The 27,281-nt window shown below is 37.4% G+C and overlaps 1 protein-coding gene and 2 pseudogenes across 1 annotated transcript; all 3 read right to left on the bottom strand.

Moving 5' to 3' along the window:
* Positions 1-6,399: 6,399 nt before the first annotated feature.
* On the bottom strand, positions 6,400-6,518 carry LOC133062934 (5S ribosomal RNA; annotated as a pseudogene).
* Positions 6,519-15,481: 8,963 nt separating this feature from the next.
* LOC133063056 (U2 spliceosomal RNA) lies at positions 15,482-15,598 on the bottom strand (annotated as a pseudogene).
* Positions 15,599-15,605: 7 nt separating this feature from the next.
* C9H5orf24 (chromosome 9 C5orf24 homolog) lies at positions 15,606-26,943 on the bottom strand. Its single transcript, XM_061151333.1, has 2 exons — positions 26,590-26,943; positions 15,606-20,157 (listed from the first exon to the last, which is right to left on the bottom strand). Exon 2 carries the CDS (start codon positions 20,152-20,154, stop codon positions 19,588-19,590), a length of 567 nt encoding a protein of 188 aa, XP_061007316.1. The 5' UTR covers positions 20,155-20,157; positions 26,590-26,943; the 3' UTR covers positions 15,606-19,587.
* Positions 26,944-27,281: the final 338 nt, after the last annotated feature.

The raw sequence follows: 27,281 nt of genomic DNA, 5'->3' as shown, positions 1-27,281 counted from the left end.
TAAAATTGTTTTAAGTCACTAAGTTTTGGTGATTTTTTTTTTTTTTGGCCGCATTGTGCAGCATATAGGATCTTAGTTCCCTAACCGGGCATGGAACCTGTGCCCCCTGCAATGGAAGCACATAACCCTAACCGCGGAACCGCCAGGGAATTTCCTGGGTGATTTTTTTTAAATAGAATAGATAATTGGATCATGTTATTTTATAATGTAATACCTTTCATCTGAAGAGAATATTTAATTAATAAATCAGTACTTTGGGCATGTATTCATAGTTATTCTTCCAAGCTCCTTTCCTGCTTTATCATTTTGATGTTGTATTTTGATGGACTTAAGATGACCCAATGTACTCATTATTATTTCATCAGTACTGGGTATTCTATGCAGTTATAACAAAAGGAGATTAAACTGAGTTCCTTCAATAATTAAGTAGCCTCCCAAGATACACAAGGGAGTTATGTCCTGAAGCACAGGTTAGATCAGCCAATGTATATTAGTTAAGGAAACTCTTTTTTAAAAGAGGAAAAAAAAAAGAACTTGCCTGGTGCTCCAGTGGCTAACACTCCCCAGTCCCAAGGCAGAAGACCCAGGTTCCATCCCTGGTCAGGAAAATAGATCCTACATGCTGCAACTAAGAGTTCAAAATTAAAGATCCCTCATACAGTAACTGAAAGATCGCTCTTGCAGCAACAAAGACCCAGCACAGCCAAATATATATATATGTATTTATGTATATGTGTGTGTATATATGTGTATTTACATTTGTTTTAACCATAGCCTCTTTTTCCCTATTTATCTACTCAGGGCACATACCCTAAATTTCATTCCCAGTCAGAATCATGCTTTACTTTGTTGTACATGAAATGCTGCCTGGCATGATCACAAGTATAAACTCAACTATAAACCAGAAGACTTCTGCATTTCTGACCTGGCTACTAAGCCCTTGGCATTTATGATTTTACTTAGAAGGTTTTCTCCCAGAGATATCATTCTTATGTGACTCATTAGGAAACTAAAGCACAGAGAAAACCGCTCAGTGTCATATAGGGAGTTTCTGACAGAGCTGAGGCCAGAATATTAGTCTGAATTCAAAACTTTTTACATTGCTATACAATCAGGAACCCATTTCAAATGTTATTACACTGTTAACCAATACTTCCTAAGAGCTCGTATACATAAATATTAGATTTAACTAAATTGACTGTTTCAAAGCTAACAAGAAGGATCCTATAAGAGAGGTTTAAGGTATAGGAGGGTAATTTTTGAGAAGAAAGTAGGGTGGGATCCAAAGGATAAACTAGAGACAGTAAGAGCAATACCTCCTTTATTGTAACTGGAGGAGAGGATGACTGCAGATAAGCTATTTTCTCTGTAAGAAGAAAGGTGATCTGCTGAGAGAGAGCGAGCCTGTGGTAATACCTAAGTATCTAAGGAGAATGGAGAGTGTAAATCTGAAATAACCTAAATAAAATGCCATGAGAGCTGACTAAGGATACTACTAGGATAGTGTTGGGGATCCAGCTGTGGTTGCAAAGCAGGAATTCATAACGGCAACTGGCACAGTTAAGCATTTTTTTCCAATAGCATTTAGCAGCCCTGAAGTAAAAGGCAGCCAAAGTTAGGTCGGAGTTAATGTTTTGCCAGGCTTGTGTGATGGAAAGACTGGAGGGGTGGGGGAGAGTTAGTTGAAGATGATGATAGTTGCTAATGTCCTTATCAGTATAGTTGAGTCCTAATATTAATTTGAAAGAGAAATCTTATGAGTTGGCTATTCCTTATGTACATGATCACTTAGTATAACCTAACAATCATTTATAAGCAGTTAGTATGACCTAACAATCATTTATAATCAGCGTATTGATTATCTAATGTTGCATAACAAATTCCCTAAAACTTTGTCTTAAAACAGTAATAACCATTTATCATATCATACCATTTATGTGGGTCAGGAATTCAGAAGGGGCTTAGCTGTGCTGTTCTGGTTCAGGATCTGTCATACAATTGCAGTCAGGATGCTGGCTTGGGCTACGGTTATTTGTGGGCTTGACTGGGGCTGGAAGATCTGCTTCCAAGAGGGCAACTTGACAATGACTGTTGGCAGGAAGGCTTAGTTCTTAATCATGTAGATCTCTCCATAGGACAGTTTCTATGTTCTAATGACATGACAGATGGCTTCCCCCAGACCAAGTGATCCAAAAGAACAATGATAAAGCTGCAGTCCTTTATGTCCTAGACTCTGAAATCACACATCATTTCTGTAATATCCTGTTGGCTATACATCTTACCATGTACGTTTAGGATGGGACTACACAAGGACGTAAATGCCAGAAGGTAAGGATCACTAGGAGCCATTTTGGACACTGGCTTATCACAACTAATAAGGTGTGAATTCCTATATTAATACTTGATGTTATAAATAATAAAAAAATAACATACAAAATACCTATCCAAGCCATTACCTAATGGTCAATTACCTACTTACCTAATATGTTCTTCATTCCCCTTTCAACTCATTGAATCTGATTTTTTTCAGATGAGCTTACAACACATTTGAGAAGTTCTGTTTAGGAAATGCCAAATCTTCAAGCAATAAAGAAATCCATAAATTATGATTCAACTTACTGCGTTTGATACTATACCCGATGTAGCATTTGGAGATACTGATTCACTAATATTATCTTCAAAATATTAAAACTGACATCACAAAATGGTGACTATGAAAAAGGACAGGGAGTTTCCTGGCAGTCCAAGGTTAAGACTCAGGGTTTTTAGTATCGTGGCCTTGGTTTCAATCACTGGTCAAGGAACTAAGATCCTACAAGCCACACTGCACAACTTTAAAAAAAAAAAAGGCAACAGACTATATATCTTTTGTTTTAAAAACAGCACATGCTAAAAAACTCTGTGACATAAATCATAGCAATTTTTTTTGGATCTGTCTCTTAAAGGAAAAAAAATAAAACAAATGGGACCTAATTAGACTTAAAAGCTTTTGCACAGTAAAGGAAACCATCAGAACCTACTGAATGGGAGAAAATATTTGCTTATAATATGTCTGGTAAGGGATTAATATCCCAAATATAAAAACAGTTCATAGAACTCAACATCAAGAAACAAACAATCCAATTAAAAAATGTACAGAAGACATGAACAAACATTTCTCCAAAGACATACTGATGACCAACAGGCACATGAAAAGATACTCAACATCATTAATCATCAGAGAAATGCAAATTGAAATCATAATGGGATATCACCTCACACCTGACAGGATGGCTATCATCAAAAAGACCACAAATGTTGGCATGGATGTGGAAAAGAGAGAATGCTCATACACTATTGATAGGAATGTAAACTGGAGCAGCCACTATGGAAAACAGTATGGAAGTTTCTCAAAAAACTAGAAATAGAACTACCATATGACACTGCAATTCCACTCCTGGATATATATCTGAAAAAAACAAAAACACTAATTTGAAAAGATACATGCCCCTCAAAGTACCTAGCAGTATTATCTATAGTTGCCAAGATAAAGAAGCAACCTAAGTGTCCATCAATAGACAAATGGATAAAGAAGATGCAGTGTACATGTATACAGTGGAATACTAAAAAAAAAAAAAAAAAAGCCATAAAAAAGAATGAAATTCTGCCATTTGCAACAAAATAGATGGATTTGAAGGGTATTATGCTAAGTGAAATATGTCAGACAAAGAAAAACAAGTATCATATGCTGTCACTTATATGTGGAATCTAAAAAATAAACTAGTGAATATAACAAAATGGAAAAATAGTCACAAATAGTACAAACTAGTGGTTATCAGTGGGGAGGGGAGGAGAGAAGGGCACAGTAGGGGTAGGGGCTTAAGAGGTACAAACTAGTATAAAATAAACAAGCTACGGGACATACTGTTCAAAACAGGGAAGATAGCCAATATTTTATAATAACTATAAATGGAGTATAACCTTTAAAAATTGTGAATTACTATGTTGTACACTTGAACCTTATGTAGTATTGTACATCAATTACTATATTTCAGTCTTTTAAAAAGCAAACAAACAAAAAAAATCAGTACATGCAATTCTTAAGAATGAAGGTAAAATCATTCAAGTTTTGAAATTATCCTTACAGACAAGTCTTCCAAGCAAGAATAACTGTGCAGGGAATTCCCCGGTGGTCCAGTGATTAGGGCTCCGTGCTTTCATGACTGAGGTTGCAGGTTTGATCCCTGGTAAGGGCTTCCCTGGTGGCTCAGAGGTTAAAGCGTCTGCCCGCAATGCGAGAGACCCAGGTTTGATCCCTGGGTCAAGAAAATCCTCTGGAGGAGGAAATAGCAACCCACTCCAGTATTCTTGCCTGGAGAATCCCATGGAGGGAGGAGCCTGGTAGGCTACAGTCCACGGGGTTGCAAAGAGTCGGACACGACTGAGCTACTTCACTTTCACAGGGAAAATAAGATCCCTAAAGCTGTGTGGCAAAACAAACAAACAAAAAAAACAACTGTGTATCAATTGATGTTCTTTTTCTTTCTCTGATCCATTCACAACTCCAGATAACCTTCAGATAACGTAAAAGTTAAAGGACTATCTTATGATATCGCCTGATGTTCTGCTAATTCAAATAAAAAAATACCCAAATCAATGGGTGTTTTACAGATTAAAATATCCAGCATCTTCTCTCATTTTATTAAGATACTTTCATGTTAAAAGGCCTTTCAGAATATATAACAAAAGTTAAAATTCTCATACTAAAGTGTGTCAGGTGGTGGGTTAAATATTTTAGTTTGGTCATATATCCCATATTATTTTTGCAATGTCCCTGATATAGACATGACATGCATTTTTTAAATGAAAATAAAAGAGTAAGTAAGTAGCCTAAGTTCCCACAGTAAATAAAGGAGCTTGAATTTGAACCCCAAATTAAACTGTCGGTATGCCAATTACCCAAATGCATTATTCTCATTTAATTCTCACTACAAACCCATTTCTGAGGCTTAGAAAGAATAAGCAAGAACTTGGGAAAGGTCATAAACTAATGAGTGGCTGTTCAGGGACTCAAACCCAGGTCTATCTCTAATTCCAATGTGTTTTACTACAAACATAGAAAGGAAGAAAAAAGTAACATATTACAAATACCAAACTAGGAAGATGAAATAAATAAAGTTACTGAAATAGCCAGTGAGGGCCTTGGAACAACACTTTACCAGTAGTCAATGTATCTATTCCAAATCATGGTTCAAACTTTTCACAAAGGCTAGATCAACAATATCTAGCTTCATATAAGCAAATTGCAGCAAAAAATATTGCTTTGTCGAATGCCATGAAGAGAATAAATCTGTATCCAAATACTTTTCACTGAGAAGCTGATGTGGGGTGCTGTGGCAGAGGTGAAGGGGAGAGAGAAAAACATTTAGAGGATGCTTTAGGAGAGCAGGAAACTGGCAATTGTGCAGTAAGACATCTGTGTGCGGAGGACTATAATTTGAAAACAAAAGTGATATGCTTAGCCATATTTCATTCACACTTCTGAAGTCTGCTCAAAGGGATACCCTAAAATTTACTGGGAACAGATCTCAAGCCAGATGTTGTACTTCAAGCTAGTGTCCTGTTTTCTTTGTTTTCCTTGCTCATTCCACCTATCTTTCTTTAAATATCCTTTGTTTATAAAAAAAAAAAAAGTAATAGTATCATTGTAAGGATTCCTTCAGTTTAAATATTTTGTAAAATAGCAGTTCTGGAAAATGAAGAAAATTCTTTCAAAACCCATACATTCTAAAATTCAAGGTACAACACACCGTTTCCCTAAATTGCCTTGCTAAGTCAAAAGATCTCTTTTTGTGAGTCTGGGACATCTTGTCACATCAAAATGCAAGAAAATAGATGAAGATACTAGGTTATGCCAAAATGATCGAGGAGTCAAACTAGCTCCTACCAGTCAAAGATGGAACAATTTGAACATAAAAATGAGTAATTTCAATAGAAGAAGATGCATGATACACATTAGAATCCATGTGTTCATAATGATTTTTAAAAAAAAGCTTTTTAAACTTTTAATGGATCAAAATTATGTCAATGATTCTGTTTCTGTTTGGAAGTAGAGAAATCATGACTGACTAGCTTCCCTATCATTTCATGAACTGAGTGTTCTTACCATGCTATCAACCAGGTTTGGTCCTGCTATCTCTACAATGAGGCTCATTTAGGTCAAAGCAGCCAACCAATACTGAGAATGCAGGGCTCAGAAGTCTCCAGTATCTTCAGCAAGTGACCAGCGAAGAGCGCATGCTCACCCTCTGTTGCTAAAATGGAATAAAGGAACTTTCAATAGACTCCTTTAAAGAGTTCACACTTCAATACTTATCTGCAAATAAGTATGGATTCTTTGTTTGCTTTTTTTAAATTATTAGTCTACAGTATCTGGTATTCCCATGCGGCCTCCCATCCAAGTACTAACCAGGCCCAACCCTACTTAGCTTCCGAGATCAGATGAGATCAGGCGTGTTCAGGATGGTATGGCCACAGACTGCTTTTGTTTTTAATTAAAATGTAGTTGATTTACAACATTATCTTAGTTTCGGGTGCACAACACAGTGATTCAGTATTTCACAGATTTTACTCCATTTAAAGTTATTCCAGGACTTGCCTGAAGATCCAAGTGGTTAGGACTCTGGGCTTCCACTGCAGGGGGCACATGTTTCATTCCTGGTGAGGGAACTAAGATCCCACATGCTGCATGGCACAGCCAAAAAATTTAAATTACATTAAGTTAAATTAAAAACAAAGTTATTACAAACAAAAGCAGAACACTTTCTGATATAAACCACAGCAATATCTTGCTCCACCTCCTAGAGTAATGAAAATAAAACCAAAAAAAAACAAAAAAACAAATGAGACCTAATTAAACTGAAAAGGTTTTGCACAGCAAAGGAAATCATAAACAAAACAGAAAGACAACCCACAGAATGGGAGAAAATATCTACAAACAAAGTGACCAAAAAGGGATTAATCTCCAAAATATACAAACAGCTCATGCAGTTCATTATCAAAAAACAAACAACCCAATTAAAAACTGGGCAGAAGATCTAAAGAGACTTTCTCCAAAGAAGACAGATAGCCAAGAAGCACATGAAAAGATGCTCAACATTACTAATTATACTAGAGAAATGCAAATCAAAATTATGAGGTACTGCATCACACAAGTTAGACTAGCCCTCATCAAAAAAATCTACAAATAATAAATGCTGGAGATGGTGTGGAGAAAAGGGAACCCTCCTACACTACTGATGATAATGTACATTGGTATAGCCACTATGGGGAACAGTATGGAAGTTCCTTTAAAAACTAAAAATAGAGCTACTATATAACCCTGCAATCCCACTCCTGGGAATATATCCAGAGAAAAACATGGTCTGAAAGGATACATGCATCCCAATGTACATTGAAGCACTGTTTACAACACCCAAGACATGGAAGCAACCTAAATGTCCAAGGACAGAGGAATGGATAAAGATGTGGTACTTATATACAATGGAATATTACTCAGCCATTAAAAAGAACGAAATAATGCCATTTGCAGCAACATGGATGGACCTAGAGAGTGTCATAATGAATAAAGTCAGTCAGAGAGAGAAGGAAAAATATCATATGACATCCCATATATGCAGAATCTAAAACAAATTGTACAAATTAATTTCTTTACGGAATAGAAACAGATTCATGGACTTAGATAATGAACTTATGGTTGCCAGTGGGGGAAGGATCAGGGGAAGGGATAGTTAGGGAGTTTGGGATCAACGTGTACACACTGCTATAATAAAATGGATAACCAACAAGGTCTTCTGTATAGCACAGGGAACTCTGCTCAACATCATCTGGCAGCCTGGATGGGAGAGGAGTTTGGGGGAGAATGGATACATGTGTATGTATAGCTGAGTCTCTTTGCTGTCCACCTGAGACTATAACAGTATTGTTAATTGGCTATACTCCAATATAAGATAAAAAGTTTAAAAAAAGATCCAGTGCAACTTCAAAGATAGCATCAAAATCATTCTTTACTTCTAAGTGTACTTAAAATGGGTGAACTGTATACTTAAAATGAGTGAAATGTTTTGATATGTAAATTATACTTCAATAAAGAGACAGCAATTAAATAATTTTTAAAATAATTATTGGAAAATTAGGACAAAATTTTTTTTTTGGCTGTGCTATGCAGCTTGCAGGATTTTAGTACCCCAACCAGGAACTGAACCTGGGCCCTCGACAGTGGAAGCATGGAGTCCTACCCACTGAACCAACAGAAAATTCCCAAATTAGTACAATTTTAACACTGTCTGGATATTTGGTGATATCTAGGAATTATTAAAGTGTAAGGGAATTCCCTGGTGGTCCAGTGGCTAAGACTCTGCGCTCCTGATACAGGGGGGCTGGGTTCGATCCCTGGTCAGGGAACTAGATCCCATATGCCACAACTAAGACTCTATGCAGCCAAATGAATAAAAATAAATGTTAAAAAAATAAAAATAAAATGTAATAATGCTATCATGCATATGTGTTTTATATCAGTTTTAGATATATGTATTGAAATATTTTTAGGAAGACATGATTTGGAGAACTTGCTTCAATATTAATTGAGGGGGACAGAGAGTGGTAGGGATACAGATTTTTTTAAAAATAGGTCTTGAATTTTTAATTACTAAAGCTTGTTGACAGTCACATGGACAGTGATTATACTCTTAGTTTTACTAAGTTTTGTCTAAGTTTGTAATTTCAAAAATTTTTTTAAAAATTATGTATTTATGGCTGCATCAGGTCTTAGTTGTGGCACACAGGATATTTCACTGCAGTGAAGGCTTCTCTCTAACCGTGGTGCACAGGCTTGCCAGGGTGGTTCTCGGGCTCAGTAGTTGCGGCGGGTGCACTTAGCTGCCCTATGGCATATGGGATCTTAGTTCTCCAACCAAGAATCAAGCCCACACGCCCTTCATTGGAAGGTGGATCCTTAACCACTGAACCACCAGGGAAGTCCCAACAAAATTTTAAAAATAAATAAATAAACAGAATTTTTTCAAATTCTTCTTGTGTGTGTGCTGTTTTTGTTATAGGTCCACAGCTACTCCAAAAAAAAAAAAAAATCAGTTTCAGTTATCAGCCATTCGGCACCTGGCATACTGAAGATGCATAACACTTTGTAGTTATTATTTGTTTCTTTATGTGACACAGGAAGCACAACAGCCATGTAAGTAGCCCTGAACATGATTTAAAAACCAGAGTCATCACAACTTATGAATGACCTCTCATCTGATACTTCTTTTTATTAATTTACTTTCTATTGAAGTATAGTTGATCTACAATGTTGTGCCTATTGCTGGTGTACAACAAAGTGATTTAGTTATACACACATACTTTTCCTTAATTTTTTCCACTATGGCTTATTTCAGGATTATCTGATACTTCTGAGCTTATAGAGAATAAGCACAATAACCAGTTTTTCTGTTGAAATTCCTCCAAAACAAGCCTAAAGAGCTTAGGACTAAGCAGATGGGTTGGAGTTTCACTGGCTCTGTGCTAAAATTAAGTAGCTAATTTGAGAGATAAAGCATGTTAAAATATCAATTCAGAACAAAAAAACCCCGCATTCCATGGTTTATGTTCTACATATTAAAGCATTTGTTTTCTAATATGGGTTCCTAGAGGAAAGGGACTTGTGTCTTGCTCACCATGTGAGCTGCTCTTAATACAATGTAGAGGAGATGCTCAAAAGTTACTAAGGTTGCTGAATTTATTAGGCCAGTTCAAAGTTGGGGAAAGGGCTAATTAAAATGGCTTATTTTAACCTAAAATATAATAAATTCTTTATGTTCAAAAGTGGTCCTCATACCTGTTAGAATGGCTATTATCAAAAGGACAAGAAATAACAAGCAATGGAGAGGATGTGGAGAAAACGGAACCCTTGGGTACTGTCAGCGGGAACGTAAATTGGCGCAGCCACTATGGAAAATAGTGCAGAGATTCCTCAAAAAATTAAAAATAGAAACTACCATGTGATCTCGCAAATCCACGTTGGGTATTTATCCAAAGAAAATGAAAACACTAGCACTCCCATGTTCTTTGCAGCATTATTTACAATGGCCAAGATATGTACACAACCTAAGAGTTCATCAACAGAACAGATAAAGAAAACATGATATATTGAAATAGGTACCTATATGTTTATCTATATACAGAAATATTATTCAGTCATAAAAAAAGAGTATCTTGCCATCTGCAACAACATGGATGGATCCTTGGGGTGTTAAGTGAAATAAGTCAGACAGACAAATACTGTACCATCTCAGCTTTAAATGGAATCTATAAAACCAAAACCAAGCTTACAGAGAACAGATTGGTATGCAACAGATTGGTGGGGGGTAGGGTGTCCACTAAATGGGTAAGTGGTGTCAAAAGGTACAAACTTTAGGTTATAAAATAAGTAATTCATGGAGATGCAATGTGCAACATGGTGACTATAGCTATTACTACTGTACTGGCGGCTCAGTGGTAAAGAATCTGCCCGCCAACGCAGGAGACAAGGGTTCAATCCCTGGGTCAGGAAGATCCCCTGCAGAAGGAAATGGCAACCCACTCCAGTATTCTTGTCTGGAAAATCCCACAGAGGAGCCAGGTGGGCAGAGTGGGACACAAACACAGTGACTAAACAACAACTGCATATTTGAAAGCTGCTAGATCTTAAAAGTTCTCATCACAAGAAAAAAAAAAAAGAATTCTGCAGCTACGTATGGTGATAGATGTTAGCTAGACTTGGTATAATGACCATTTCACAATATATACAAATATCAAATCATTATGTTGTATACCTGAAACTAATATATTAACTATCCTTTAATTTAAAAAAAAAAAAGAGCAGTTCCTTTTAGCCTCACACCTTCCACCAACAATAAAAACAGTATTTTCTATCATCTACAGAGGGATACATCTTGAGCTATATTAACAGCTCGGTATAGGCAGAGGCCATATTAATTTGTCATATGTACTTGGCTTGGATGCTCAGTGGTAAAGAATCTACCTGCCAATGAAAGAGATGTGGGTTTGATCCCTGGGTCAGGAAGATCCCCCAGAGAAGGAAATGGCAACCCACTCCAGTATTCTTGCCTGGGAAATCCCATGGACAGAGAAGCCTGGCGGGCTATAGTCCATGAGGTTACAAAAGACTAGAATACAACTTAGTGACTATACAACAATACTCTACCTAACCATGTCTCCTATGTGTGCATGTGCACACACACACACTCTCACGCTCCGTAGCCTACTTAATCCTATGTCACTCCTCTCTTTCCCTCATTAATGATACCAAGTTTTACGCCTGTTTTAGGTCATAACCTGTCCACTTCTCTTTCCCATTGCCCGATCTTAATCAGAGTGTCTCACCCAGATGAGATTTTACCACTGTGCCTGCCTCTGATTTCTCCTCCTCCAAGCCAACCTAAACTAGGAGTGCCATTTCCTTATTTAAAACTTTCTAATGGCTCACCATTGTCTTAAAAAAAAAAAAAAGAAAAGAAACTCTTAAAATTGTCTGGAAAAAAAAAAAAAAATGATTGTCTGGGCTCTTCTATGATCTGGTCCATTTCATCTCCTCTCAGCCCTTGTTCACCACTCCCCACTTACCATACACAGTAAGTTGTTTTCCAGGCTTTACATGTGTGTGTATGTGTGCATATGTTGTTTTTCCTGTGTCTAATACTCTCCTCCTCTCACACCAATCTGTACTCATCTCTCAGCTCTCAACTTAAAACATCATTTTGAGTATTCTCATAGCCCCCTTCATTTCTCTCAGAAATACTATTCATCATATTTTATAACTTTCTACTTATCCAAATCTTTCATTAGACACAAAGCAGTAGTCTAGTGTACTCAGAAGAGTGTTTGGCTCAATGACGGCATGCTGATCTTCAGTAAATTAACAGTTTTTTTTAAAATGACAGCTAATAATGATTTAAACTAGCTTCAAAACTCTCAATTTGGTTTCCTGTAATCTGTAGGATTTTTACTTCTTAATTCTACTCCAACCTCAGCCCACAACCTTTACTCACCTATAGGGATGTTGCACTAAAATCCATTCTCTTCTTGTGTAACTAGACCTGGTTTCTCAAGTAGAGACTACATTTCCCAATGCCTCTTAAGGCTGTATGTATTCCTGTGATCAACCTACAGTCAAAAGAACATAACAAGTTATACAATTTACAGCTTAGATTTCCAAAGGCCATTCCTTCAGGGGCTAAAATGAAAGCAACTGAGTTATCTCAGAAGACTTGTTTTGAAAATGGCAAAATGAGAACCCAGGTCTTTGAAAGAATGGATGGAGGACAGCACAGGATACTTAAGTGGTGAGAAATATGCTTTATTAGAGCCATCGCATTTTGGGGTCTCTTTGTTACTACTTTCACAACCATAAGGCCTAATACACAGCATACAGAGAGGCAGATGAAATGGGAGACTTCAGATTTTCAGAAAAATGACATAGACGTAATAAAGATTAAAAATTTCAATATAAAAAATTTATGATGAACCCAGGGTCATATAAATACAGAAAATAGAAATTTTTGAAACTAGTTAAAAATATCTTCCTTAATGAGAAAGAACTCACATTTATTTGAGACAAATTAATAAAATCGACAAGAAAAAACAAAATGAAAAAGACAAGGAAAAGGAACTTCTGTGTCTGTGGTGCCCGTAGGTAATGTGCAGCTAGGGCAGCAACTAGGGTGACTGCCATTCTACATGCAACTTATCCCAAAAAATGTTAGGCCAAGGGTAATGGGGCAAATGATAAGACAACAGACCACAATCCAGCTTCAGAGGTCACAAACCAACACCAGGCAGGTCAAAGAAAAAATGAGCAGATTCTTACAAAAACATACCACGTTCATATGAAAATAAACTGCCTAAAAGAATGAAGATCTTAAAAAGATTTTTGAAGATTTAAAAACTTTATAAAGATTTTTAGAGTCGTGAGGAAAATGACAGAGAAAATTTAAAAAACAACAAAAAGTCCCTGTCACTCTCCTGGTAAAGAAACTGCTTTACGAGCCCTTAGGTTCTCAGAAAAGAATTTTAGCTACTGGCAACGCAATAAAACAATGTATTAGAATTCCATCGTCACATTTATCTATTTCAGGGCCAGCACAAAAACACCTACTACTAAAACCAGAACACCAGCTTTAAACTTATCCAGTGGTGAGTAGAATTTTAAGAGCTCCAGTTCTACACAGGTTCAAATGCTGACTCTTATCACTTACTGGGTGTCATGACTCTGGGTAAATTACTTAACCTCTCTGGGATTCAAGTTTTCTTACCAGTAAAGGGATATTCTAACTCATTTAGCACCTTCGGTAGAACCGAAATGGTTTAATGAAATAAATCATGTATTTTTTATGGAAAGGATGTACTAAGAAGCCATTATTACTGTACCCACTATACTTTCACTCCATGAGGCTTTTGTACTTTGTTTTTTAGTGAAGATTTTTACTTGGCACTGACTTTGAAACAGCTTCAAGTTTCCTTTAAGTGTGTAACCTCTTCCCGTGGTATCATCAAAAAGGCCACACTACAGTGTACCTACATTTGCTAACAGCTTACCAAAGAATTTAAGTCACTTCACCTCTGCCACTCTGATAATCTTAGAGAAATCAGGTATTAAAAGTACCTTTTATTTCACAATGTATCTGTGATGCATATCTTAAAACACAAATGATATTCTGATGATGAAATGCTTATCAACCCAGAAAACTGAAATCTGGGTGCTTAAAAAAGGAAAATGTATGGTGCCAACGGCTCCACTTTCATTCTCATATGCCTAGCAACAACACTGTAAATATTTGTACCAATATCTAAGATTCTTTTGCTATAAAACCATCAAATGTCAACTGCTTTATATTTTCCAAGGGTTGTTCATGATTCTCACTCTGGCAACTGTTGGAATAAAAACCACAAGTATATTACTAATATTCATGGCATAAACTCCAGATCTAGGTAGTGAATGCAGACTGTCTTCTCTTCAACCTACAAATTTTCAATTAGATGACTTTTTCAACTGAATAGGATACTGATTTGCTGACAACCTGCCAGGGAATGAGAATTTTGGCGAATACAAACACAATGGACAAATGAATTTTTTATTATAAAACTATACAAAGAGCTATACAAAAAGTGGTAAAACTATAATTGTTGGTGAACAGTAAATAAGTGATCCTTTGGGCCACAGTAAATGATCCACACTATGATGGTGTGGGAATCTTTTCCTAGATGTGGAATAATATACCTAATAAACAACACATTACAAGTAAAAGGACTTCAATGACTTGAGCAAAAGTATACATAAAATCACTTCTAAATGTAATCTGAAGAATTTTTTAAAAAGCCATCACTGGACTTCCCTGGTTATCCAGGGGTTGATTCTGTGCTTTTACGGCAGGGGGTGCAGGTTCGACTGGTCAGCTAAGTTCCACAGGCCACTCAGTGCGGCCAGAAAAAACAAAAAGCCATCACTTGCTTGGATTCTGAAATTCAGTTTCAAATTGTATCTGTTGTTTCCTACTCCAATTTATCCTTCTTAGATAAGGGGGTGAGCAAACTTTTTCTGTAACAGAGGGAAATAATCAGTAAATAATTTAGACTTTGCAGGACTTACATCACAACAATTCAACTCTGGTATTCTAGTCAAAAGCAGCCAGAGACAACTTGTAAACAAATGGGCAAGGCGAGTCCAAAAACAGGCAGTGTATCTTAGTCTACCAACCTCTGTTCCAGATGATCTCCACGATTAGGAGAAAATGGAAAAGGTAACTATATATTCCAATAATTAGGATAAAGTATTTTTCTTTTTATATCTCCAATATTTGACACACATGCTGCTATCCCTAAGGTTAACACTAAAAAATTAGCCATGTTTAATATCTAAACTTTTTAAATTAAAAGGATCAATCACATATAAATTTAAGCCTTTAGGGACTTCCTGGCAGCCCAGTGGTTAAGACTCTGAGTTCCCAGAGTTGGGGGCACAGGTTCAATCCCTGGTGGGGGAACTAAGATCCTACACACTATATGGTGCAGACAAAAAAGAAAAAAATTAAGCTTTTATGAGAACCATTAGTCTGAAGTATCTTGATAATTAGAAGGAGATTCATTTATAGGTTAGATGTTTACATTAGAAATATATAAATAATTACTATTTTGAAAAAAACAAAAAATACAGAAAGGCAGATTTTAGGAATCACAACCCAACGAAAATAAAGAATTACCAATCATAAAAGAGGTTTTAGCATTTACTTATTTTTTTTACTTTTTCAGCTGTGCTGCACAGCATGTGAGATCTTAGTTCCCTAACCAGGGATCGAACCCACACCCACTTGAACTAACCCACGCCCACACACAGTGGAAGCACAGAGTCTGTTACCACTGGACTGCCTGGAAAGTCCCCAGTTTTACCATTTATAATTACCCTACTTGGAAAATACTCTGCTAAGAAATAGAGTAGTAAACACAGTAGGTTTTAAACTGATAAGAACAGATACTACACTTGATCTTAGCCAAAAGGCTGAGAAGCAATAACACAGTTGGTTTTAAAGTAATGACTTTATTAATAAATATACATCCATATGATGATGTAGATACAAATCATGAACACTACTCCATTCCCATACACATAATTGCACACGAGTAGCTCAAGTTCATGGACATAAAAACATATACAGTATCTATTCAGACTTTTTACAGCAGAGGACAGCGTGCTTATATCAGTTAACTGGTAATTATTTTCTCCATAATTATCTGTGGAAAAATGAATCTGTGAAACTAAAAGAATTAAAGTGGTCTGATTACTATAAATCACATACTTGATTTACTGTAGCATTAAATTTTCCAAAATTAAATACATTATATGTGAGAGAACAGATTTATCTACTTGGGGGGAGTAAGGGGAGAAAGCAAAGGAAAGATTTAGATACATCCTAGAGTTTAACAGCATATAGTTAAGATATAATAAAGAGAAAAACATAATAGCATCAAAACATCTTATGTCAAAGGGAAAAAAATGTTTTCGAACAACTGTTGTGAATTCTTATGTTTTACTATAAAGGGATCATAAAATCTTACTGCATATATAGACAATGACTGACAGAGTAGCAGTTATTGTCAATATCCCCTGAATTGTTCTTTTAAAGCTTCTTAGAATATAAAAGTTCGCTGTTGTTTTTTTTTCATTTAGCTCATACACTGGCTTTTCCTACATTGTATGAGTCACCTTTAACCTAATAAATGGATCCAGATCATTTCTTTTGCTCCTTAATTTAAAAAAAAGTTACTTATCTCATGAAAAAATACATGTAAATTCACACAACCATCAGTTTGGAATTAATATTACCTTTACTACCTTAACAGATGTTTCTTTTAAAAAGTAAATAAAAAATATAAAGAAGTTTTTAGTAAAACTGAAACACTGATTTTTAAAACATCTCCAAATATTTAAAATTAATCAGATACTTTTTTTTTCAAGACACTGTGCTAATTTTTTTTAATATCCAGTGCAAAACTCCAAAGATAGTATCAAAATCATCCCACACTAAAGATTAGTTATGCAAAGTTATATCTGTCAAAAAAATGAAAATTTCATCTGTATTAGCTCCTAATATGTTGATATAAGAATAAATAAGGCATGTTAAAATATTTTTTAAAGAAAAAAGTAAAGCAAACTACTTGAATAGCAGATCATTTTCTGACCAACATTTTAAATATAGAATAGTGAAACCTATTTTGTGAAGAACAGAATTACACAATATAAAATTAGCAATTTACCTTTCAAGGAACAAGTATACAGTGGCGGGGGGGGGGGGGGGGGGAAGCCAGTTTCCCCCAACTGATTATATTAAAGTATAAGGAACTTTTTAACATGCTACTTCAGTGTTTACCATGACAAGAGACAGTGTTACAAAAGATGCACAACATAGTCTTTGTAGAGAAGTAAAAATATTTTCTATGTTAAGACTTCATTCATGTTATCATTTAGATGTCTTTCTCTTCAACATGGCACCAATAAACTGTTCACAAGGAGAAAAGGAAGTAGAAGAAGGAGATGCTCCTCAGCATACAGATCTAATACTCCAGGTAACGTCTCATAAAACAGAAAATTCAGCTTTCTAAATGGGGTTATCCAATCACTTTTTTTCCTGGAACTAGCTCCTGATTATTAATAAAACACTGTTATGGACATAACTTCCTTTAGTTGATCTCACCATTTCATTAACTTGTATGTAAGATTCATCATACAATAATACACCTGTTTATCTTCTGACACACAGCACAGCACCACTGAGAAGATGTGCTGGAGGACGGAGAAACGGGAGGGGAACAAATGCAGGAAAACGCAAGGAGAAAGGGCATGTGTAACAAAATCAGGAAAGAAAATAAAACCGAAAGGGAAACATCAAATGGGCACACCATAAAACACAATACACAGGCAAACCCCTGACTATGATATATGTAATTCTATGGGAGAACAGTAAATTAAACAACTGCTTTCAGGAATTCAAACAAGGACTTCTAAGCAGCCAACTGCTGAACATCATCTTGAGAAACAACTGAATGACCAATACATAATAAAAGTGGATGGATGAACATATGAATACAGATGTAAGCATCTGTGTGTGTCAGAAGTTATACTGTTCTAAGTAGATTTATATTAAAACGTTTGTATTTTAAGCTTCTGCAAGAAGAAACTGTTATAGCAATTTAGCTGCCAGAATGTTACAACTAATTATGTAGTCATCCAACATTGCTCTCTATGGTTTGTGCAAAGCTAAAATTGTTGAGGTCACTGTCTTAGAAGCCAGTGCGCACACAGTCCCCACATAAAATGCAACACCTCTTACTGTAAAGAGCAGCATAAAGTCCAGCTCTTTGTGTCAGGCATCACTGGAACACCTGAAGGCTTGCTGCTTCTTTCCTGATAAAAAGGTTATGAAACATGACATCCATTTGCAACCAGTTTGCATTAACTGAGAGCAAACCCAAACAACATAATATGTGCCCTTTGGAAATTTTAATTATTTTAAAACTCTGGGGGTCCTGCAAACCTACATTATAATTTCAAAGGCATTTAAGCTCACAAATACATACACGGTAACTTTAATTCAGTGGAATTTTTTTTCCAAATCCAAATTAGATTTTTCCAAAATCCAATTTTTTTTCCAATTTCAAATCCAAATAATAATCTATTTAGATCAAACTCAGAATAAAAATGTATATTAATGAAGACTGCTTTCAAAAATAGGGACAAGAGATATCCCTCTGTCCCTTCTATACATGTCTTCCCAATGTTTTTTTTTTCTTTCCTATCTATCTTGCTTCTAAAGCAAAATCTGTTGGAAAAAAATTTATTTTGGATGAAGTGGTCTCACTAGAGCCACGATGAGATTCTTAACTAAACTAATCAACATATTTCTTACATGTTTCATGCATAGATGGATTCCTATTTCTTAATATTTGGGTTCTGACAGTCAGAAAACTGCATCTTGTTTGTACCAGTTTTACAGTCTACCATTCAATTTTTGTCCTTTGGTAGATATAGACCTGAAACCACAGTAAGTGCTAATGCAATGGGACAATTTATCAGAAAAAATTAAAAAATATTTTTTAATAAATGATTATTAAACAGTGTTTTAAGCATAATGCTTTGTAACTAAGTATATAAAAGGCAAAATGTATTAACTATAGCAACATGCAGACCTTAAGAATATTTCTTTTTCTATTATATTAAATATGCTATTCTCAGAATGCATTGTATTTCACCAAAAATGTAATGTGCAGTTTTTATTAAAAAGTTTAATTTTTTTGATAATATGAATTGTTTGTAGTGTTTGGTATACATGCTCTTAGGCAATTAAAAAATATACAACCTAAACATGGCTGAAAGGCAAATGCTAAAGAACTTTTAAAGGAATAATGGTTAAATCAATTAATGCCATGTAGATAAATAAATAAGAAACTGTTTAAACCTAAAATATTAAAAATAAGATTTTTAAAATATGAAGTCTATGTAAATGCCAAAGCATATATCTGTGTCCTGTTTCATGAACATAAATGTTACCAAAAAAACCCTCCAGCCAGGACCTCAAGTCATCCTGAATCATTAGTTTTGCTTTGTTCCATCAGTTAAAAATACCTTAGATATTATCTTTATTATATTGTAAGCTAACTTCACAAACTAATAGGTATAATGGTTTCAACTGTGTAGCACATAAAGCATTTAGAATGACAAAAAAATAGTAATGAAATGAGATACAACCATGACTCTAAAGGAAAAGCAAAAATGATTTAGATAGGTGTTACACTTGAACCTATGTACAAATACAAAGCCACTGCTTATGCCTTGAGTGCATCTGTCAGCATATGACAGTTTCTGAGCAAAAGCAGATAAAAAAAATCAAATGGGAAAACAACTTTGGAAAGCCCAGGCTATATCATGTATGTCGAAATAAAACCAAGAAGCTTTGGGATTATTCACAATCTTCCTTCTAAACCTGGCCCTCCTTTCCTGCTCATTCACTCATTGGGTGGCTTGATTTCGCTGCTGGTTTCCTCCACCCCATGAACAGCTCTACCGTGTATCATAGGGTAAGGAAAAGCAGCAGTCCCACAGCCATAGCCAAGATCGGCAAGACGGGATAGAGCTTTAATGCTACCTGGAGGTCTCCCTGGGCTGACTTTGTATCCTGCAGCTTTAGTTGTACCCAAAGGTCTGCCTGGACTTGTTTTAAATCCAGCCGCTTTGGTGGTTCCCAGGGGTCTGCCCGTGCTGGTCCGGTATCCTGCTGATTTGGTGGTTCCTGAAGGCCGGCCACGCTTACCAGATCGGTTGAGATTTTTCTTTTTCTTTAGTTCATCTTTTATCTCTATGCTTCTGCCACCTGCAGTCTGCAAGTGTGTCTCATTTAATGGGTCTTGCCTCTGACAAACCATTGGTTTGTGGCTGACTGTGTGGCTGTATTTGTTTTGCTGGGAGGAATATATGTCAAACTGGTCAGCAGCTCTCATGGCATCTTCATTGAGGCAGGAAGGTTTGCCAGGCCCACAAAAAGCTGGATTACTGCTGGCAACAGGATGCATCATTTTCTACCAAAAAATAAAGGACAAATATGCATAAATACACATATACAAATATATATCTGAATGACAGCATTTAGTGGGAAAACAGTCAGTCTCCCAACAACTATGCAGACTCTCTAAAATTAGCTGACAGACAGGACTCCAGACCACTTATAAACAAACACACATCAGCAGATTCAAAGATACTTCTTTTTTTCTCAATTTAATCGCCGGTAAGCATAAATGCCATGCAAGATAACTAACACCAGTACTGATTTAGTAGTCATAATGTTTTCTGCATAGGAATTAGAAAAGTGTGTATGCAAAATCTGTTATATTTTGTAGGTTTTTCTTTTCTAGAAAGTCCGAAAAAAGATAATAAGGATAAGAACTGTTATTAACATGATACTTTTTTTTTTCTTTAGTTTCCTTAACATTCTTAGAAGGTCTCCCTTTGGCCTTTCATTATATTTCCCCCATGTATACTTCTGATCCAGCCAGTTTTCAAAGGTGGATGCTTCCTCAGCATTATCATAATTTATTATTTATACAAAATCCCGAGTGTATGTTACATTGTATAAGGACAGAATGTGCCAAGCAAAGAACACAATCTGTTGGCCATAGGTACTGACTCCTTTCAAACTGCTCTATCCAAACAGGAGGCACCACCAACATAAAGGGTAAACAAAGGTTTCCATTAGCTAAAATAAGTGAACATTTATAAAACAACTGAGGCTTATACTAAAAAATATGTGTAACAATCATAATGCAATACTTTTTAAAGTGTGGTTATCAAGACGAAATGCTGAATATGCAACACTGCTTTGTCCCTTGGCGATAAACATGACATGAACCTTTTCCCCTTATAAGAGCTCTGTAACTAACAGTCCAATGACTCTATTTTGTCTGTGAAACATCCCTGTGAATTGTATCTTATTTAAAGGCTGTAATATGACCGCCACAATGACAAGTCAGCTCTAAATAGCCACACCATCTAGAAACACAGAAAAAGGGAATCTATACAGACTACAATATTTCAATGAGGTTAAAAAAAAAAAAAAGACATTGGTTCTAATTCATATTTAGAAAGAGTCACAAAAGTCTATGAAGGTTCAGCCACAAGTTGTTAGATATTTGACTGTACCTTTCACAAATGTAAAACTGTACCAAAACCCCAGTTATGAAAATAGTTACTCCAAGAAGTTAAGAACATATAATTAATGTGAGCCAAAACCACTACAAATTTATTTCAATCATAAACCTAAAAGGATATGGGAATCAAGTCAAAGAACTGAATTCAGTTACATTACTAAATATTTGCTAAAAATCAACAGATATAGAGCCATTTTCCAGCTAGCTTAAAAATCTTAACTATGAAGGAAAAACATTTACAATAAGAAGCTACTTGTTTATGGCAGAAGCCTTATGGATCTGAGAACATTAAACAAGACCGGAGCTAAACACAAATATTAAAAGGAGTAATTCCAAACTCATTCCCCAAGCATATAATGAGAAGGAGGTTATTAATTATCATTTCATTTGCTCAAATTCTAATTTCAGATGAGAAATAAGAGATCATCAAGCTATGTTCCAAATGTAATACTATTAACTGAAAGTTACCAGTTTTTGAGATTTTTTATGTGCCAGGTAATAAGTTTGGCACTACATCTCAACTCTATCATCACTACAACTCAGCTTTATAAGAAACATACTATTAGCTCTATTTTAATTTCAAGCAACTTGCCAGGTCACACATTAGGAAACAGTAAAGCCAAATACAAATTCAGATAATGTGACTTTCGAATCAACAGGGTTTCTTCATAGGCACAATTATTATTTGAGTCAGATAATTCTTTAGCTAGGGTGAAGGTGGGGGGCTGTTCTGTGCATTTTAAAATGCTTAGCAGCATCCCTGCCCTCTACCCACTGCACTCCGTAGATGTCAGTTTCTACACCCTCCTCTTTTCCCTTTCAATTTGTGACAACCAAAATATTTTCCAGACGTTGCCAAATATTCTTGGGGGGCGGCAGGGGGGACAAAATCTACCACCCATCATGAGAATCACTCAGCTATACTAAAATGAAAACACAAAAGTCAATTCAAAATACTTCTGCTGAGGACTTTCCTAGTGGTCCAGTGATAAAGAATCTGCCTGCCAATGCAGGGAACAAGGGTTTGATCACTGGTTCAGGAAGATTCCAATGCCATGGGCATCACAGCTACTGAGCCCACACCCTAGAGCCTGTGCTCGGCAACAAGAGAAGTCTTTTTCACAATGAGAAGTCTGGGCACTGCAACTAGAGAGGAGCCCTCTCTCTTGCCACAACTAGAAAAAGCAACAAAGACCCAGTTCAGTTCAGTCACTCAGTCGTGTCCGACTCTTTGAGACCCCATGAATTGCAGCACACCAGGCCTCCCTGTCCATCAACAACTCCCGGAGTTTACTCAAACTCATGGCCATCGAGTCGGTGATGCCATCCAGCCATCTCATCCTCTCTCGTCCCCTTCTCCTCCTGCCCCCAATCCCTCCCAGCATCAGGGTCTTTTCAAATGAGTCAGCTCTTCGCATGAGGTGGCCAAAGTATTGGAGTTTCAGCTTCAGCATCAGTCCTTCCAATGAACACCCAGGACTGATCTCCTTTAGGATGGACTGGTTGGATCTCCTTGCAGTCCAAGGGACTCTCAAGAGTCTTCTCCAACACCACAGTTCTAAAGCATCCATTTTTCGGCACTCAGCTTTCTTCACAGTCCAACTCTGACATCCATACATGACCACTGGAAAAACCATAGCCTTGACCAGATGGACCTTTGTTGGCAAAGTAATGTCTCTGCTTTTTAGCATGCTCTCTAGGTTGGTCATAACTTTCCTTCCAAGGAGTAAGCGTCTTTTAATTTCATGGCTGCAGTCACCATCCGCAGTGATTTTGGAGCCCAAAAAAATAAAGTCTGACACTGTTTCTGCTGTCTCCCCATCTATTTCCCATAAGATGATGGGACCAGATGCCATGATCTTAGTTTTCTGAATGTTAAGCTTTAAGCCAACTTTTTCACTCTCCTCTTTCACTTTCATCAAGAGGCTTTTCAGTTCCTCTTCACTCTCTGCCATAAGGGTGGTGTCATCTGCATATCTGAGGTTATTGATATTTCTCCCAGCAATCTTGATTCCAGCTTGTGCAAATTTGGCCTTGGAGTACAAAGACCCAACGCAGCCAAAAATAAATAAATAAATAAATAATAAAATACTCCTGTCAAAATTTTTATTCAACTCTTAAGCTACTACTTCCCTGGTGGCTCAGAGGTTAAAGCCTCTGCTTCCAATGCGGGAGACCCGGGTTCAATCCCTGGGTCGGGAAGATCCCCTGGAGAAGGAAATGGCAACCCACTCCACTATTCTTGCCTGGAGAATCCCATGGATGGAGGAGCTTGGTAGGCTACAGTCCACGTGGTCGCAGAGTCGGACACAACTGAGCGATAACTACTTTGCTTAACTTGAAACTACTACCTCTTCAAATATCCACAAAACCTTTCTATTGATAACATCTACAACATCTAAATCAAATAGATTTGTTTTCCAAATTGCAAACATCAATGAAATTTGTGAAGAGACCAACCACATTCCTCTCCCCTACAAGTTATAAACTAATTGAGAAATATACACAGGACTTAGATAGGAATCAAAATACTATTTTATTGCCAATAAAACTGGACTAGAGACCACATGCAAATACAAAGAGAAACACACTAGACCTCTGAGCAGATTGTAAGAGAAAAAGTGATCCCCTTTTCTTTCTTTTTTCTGGTCATGCCTTGTGGCTTGGGCCACACAGTGAAAGCACAGAATCTTAACCACTGGACCGCCAGGGAATTCCCAAAGTGACTTATTTTTCAATTTTATTATTCAGAAATCACCCTGCTGGAAAGCTCTAGTATAAACAGCCAGAAAGATACCCGTCCTCTTCCACAGAGAGTACTGCCAGTAAAAGAGAAAATGGTTTTTTTCCTACAATCTGTTGCAATGTTTTATAGTTCATGCCTTTTAAGTTCCTATCACTAACCAAAACCTTCCCTCTGGACCTACTTCCCTTAGCTTCATTTTCTCTTAATATATCAGAACATTCATCATCTATCATCACTATCATGATATATAGTCTCAGCTTACATTATGTTTAGGTTTTCAGAAGCAAGATTCTGCCATATATTCTTTACTCAGACACAAACACCGTTCAACCAACACTGAAGAAAAACACATTTAAACAGTATATGGACAAAAAAAAAAATTCACCCATCTTCAACTCCTTTAATCTTCTCAGGAATGTATGCATTTGGTTTGTATTATGCTTTTTTAATATTTTATTTATTTATCTGGCTGCTCCTGGTCTTAGCTGTGGCATGTGAAGTCTTAGTTGCTGCAGCATGTGGGATCTAGTTCCCCAACCTGATATGGAAGTTAGGCCCCCTGCTTTGGGAGCACAGAGTTCCAGCCACTGGACCACCAGGGAAGCCATACTTCTGATATGGCTCATTTTTAGTAGAGGGCCAACTCCATGCAAAACACTATTCTAAGAACCAGGACACAAAACAGACAGGAGTAAAGTTGTTTATCCCAGTTAAGACAACAAGATCCTTACTTAAAAGAAGATTTCTAAAGGCTAGTTTAGAAAGGCTCTATATTTTCCTTCCCTGCTAACACCAAAAAATCAGTACAATTCTCTCCTTACTCAATAACTAATTAACAAGCTGGAAAAGAAATTTACTAGGACTGTTACCCATGTAAATAGCTAATTAAAAAAAAGAAACAGAGTTAAAACCAATCCTTCTCTACTTTCAGGAGTCAACTTTTTAAGAATGGGAATCAGCATCATTAGATCCTTGTGTGCACAATCGTCATACACATACACAGTGGTAGGTGCATGTTGAATTGATATGTTTGTACATAGTATGTACACATTCAAGCTTTAATTGTACACTTAATAATGCCTCCCTGGTCCCAGCTCAGGGCTCACCAGATAACTGTTCTTTCTTGACTCGTCGGATACTATAGTAAAGAGTTCACTGAAAGCAATGCAGGCCTCATTTCTTAATTGAGTTAGAATAACTACTACTATAACTACTACATTTCTAGAAAGTTTGAACTGAATGAAATCCAACAATACAAAACCAGACTGTGAAGACTAGCAAAGGTTAATAATCTTTTAAAATAGTTCACTGAATATAAGGGAATCAACTAAGAGCTTCTACATTATTTTAACAATGACTAAATTAGAATTCTCTTTTTTCAAATATTTGTTGGGCTGTTCCAGGTCTCAGTTGTGGCATACAGGAACTAATTCCTTGCCCAGGGATCGAACTGGGCTCGGTGAGTTGAAAGCATGGAGTCTTAGCCACGGGACCACCTAAATTTGAATTCTTAGAGCATATGCTAAAACTTGCCATCCCTGAAGTTGTTTTACTGTGCATTTAACCCCAGAAGTCTTTTCGTGAGCTGTTCTTTATGAAACAATTCATTTTCCTTCTCCTGAATGTAGCAGTCATTACTGCCAACATAAAGAACTACAACTATTTTTAGTAACTTCAGAACGTATTCATTTTTAAACATGGAGAAAATTGTCCTTTCAAGAAATCCAAGTTCCGCCCTCTTCTAAAGAGCAAACACATAATTCTCAGAGGTTTATTTCATGCCATTTGGCTTGTAACAGCCATATAGAATCACAGGCGATTTTATAATTCTAAATAAAAGTCCATTATGTGATCGACTTCACTCAGAAAATCTATTAAGCAAAGGCTAAAACAAATGCCAGTAGCCATGCACTCTGCCCCACCACGGAAAGTTTTGATACTAGAACAGAACATAAATAACGGCCTTCTTTGTCTTCTTTCTCCTCCTTAATTGTGCCCCACTGCGCAGCTTCCCCGGTGCCGGAATCCTTATTTGACAAGAGACGTGTAGAAATATATTACCTGTTGTGCCCGAAAGCGATTTCTTAGTGTATCAGCAATAACAACTTTGCAGGAGATACACGCCCACACTAGAGAAAGGGCTGTGTAGCCTCCGATAATCAAAATTGATAGCCCGCCGTCGTGCACCGGGAGTTCTGCAAGCTGCACAAGTCACAGGCTACTCCATCTAGGTGTCCATCTCGAAGTCGGCAGGCATTAATTTAAAGTGGCGGGGGGAGAAGTGATTCTGACCTCTCGAAGAAAAGAAAGGGTGACCCCTCCCCCCGCCGCAAGAGGAATTTCCCCCCAATAATGGCTTCAAGCCCAGCGAAGAGCAGGCTACAAACCGGGGCCCCTCCTCTCGCTCCGGGCTAGGCCAGAGCCCCTTCTCAGACGCGGGCCGGAGACCTCTTCTCACCAGCTGGCTAGGCCCTCATTCTGGCCTTCTCCTTGCCTTCTCCACGAGCGCCGCCCAGACTCTGCCCCCGGCCCATCTGACAAACCCCCGCGCGTCTACTTACCTCAGCCGCTACTAGCCCGGCCCCTCAGCGGGCCCAGGGGCTGCCCATCGGCTGGAAACCTCCCGCTGGCGCCGCTCCTTTCCCAGCCCGACGCCTCTATACTGCGCTGAGAGCCCGAGACGGAGGGAAAAGCAGCGAGGGCGTTGGCGGCGAAGCGGACGCTGGTTCCCAGCTCCCACCGCAGCCACCGCTCACAGATCTGCCCCGGACGCAGGAGGAAGAGGCCGCCACAGCCCCGTAGAGCGAGGTGCGGCGTGCGCGAGCTCGCGAGTACCACGCACGCACACGCACGACGCGAGCCCCAATCTCCCGCCGAGGACCAGCACGCAAGCCTGGGGAAGAGTAGCCCAGGGAGCCTGACTGCGCTTGCGCGGCAAGAAGAGGGCAGGAGGCGGAGCTTAGGCCACAGCTACTTAGGCTCTGGTGCAGATCGCGCTCTCCAAAGGCTAGTAACTTCGTGAAGTGGACTTTTATCGCACTGAAGTGATACTGGATCTATTACTGACCCCATTTTTCAAATTAGAGGACTAATAAATGGTGGAGCTAGGATTTGCACCCAGCATCCTTGTTCTAGAAACTTGTGTTTTTAATTGCTGTTGGCAAAAAGATTGCCTTCCTGTTCTAGGCACTGCCCAAAGTCCATTGAAAGGACCAGCCTTTTAGTTACTTATGGATGCGCGGGGTGAGGTCGC

The sequence above is a fragment of the Dama dama genome, chromosome 9 (assembly GCF_033118175.1).
Source record: "Dama dama isolate Ldn47 chromosome 9, ASM3311817v1, whole genome shotgun sequence".
NCBI classification, from domain to species: Eukaryota; Metazoa; Chordata; class Mammalia; order Artiodactyla; family Cervidae; genus Dama; species Dama dama.
This window is presented reverse-complemented; position numbering and strand designations above follow the sequence as displayed.

Excerpts from the sequence above, each read along its gene's own strand:
- C9H5orf24 (XM_061151333.1), bottom strand. The coding sequence starts at position 20,154 with ATGATGCATCCTGTTGCCAGCAGTAATCCAGCTTTTTGTGGGCCTGGC.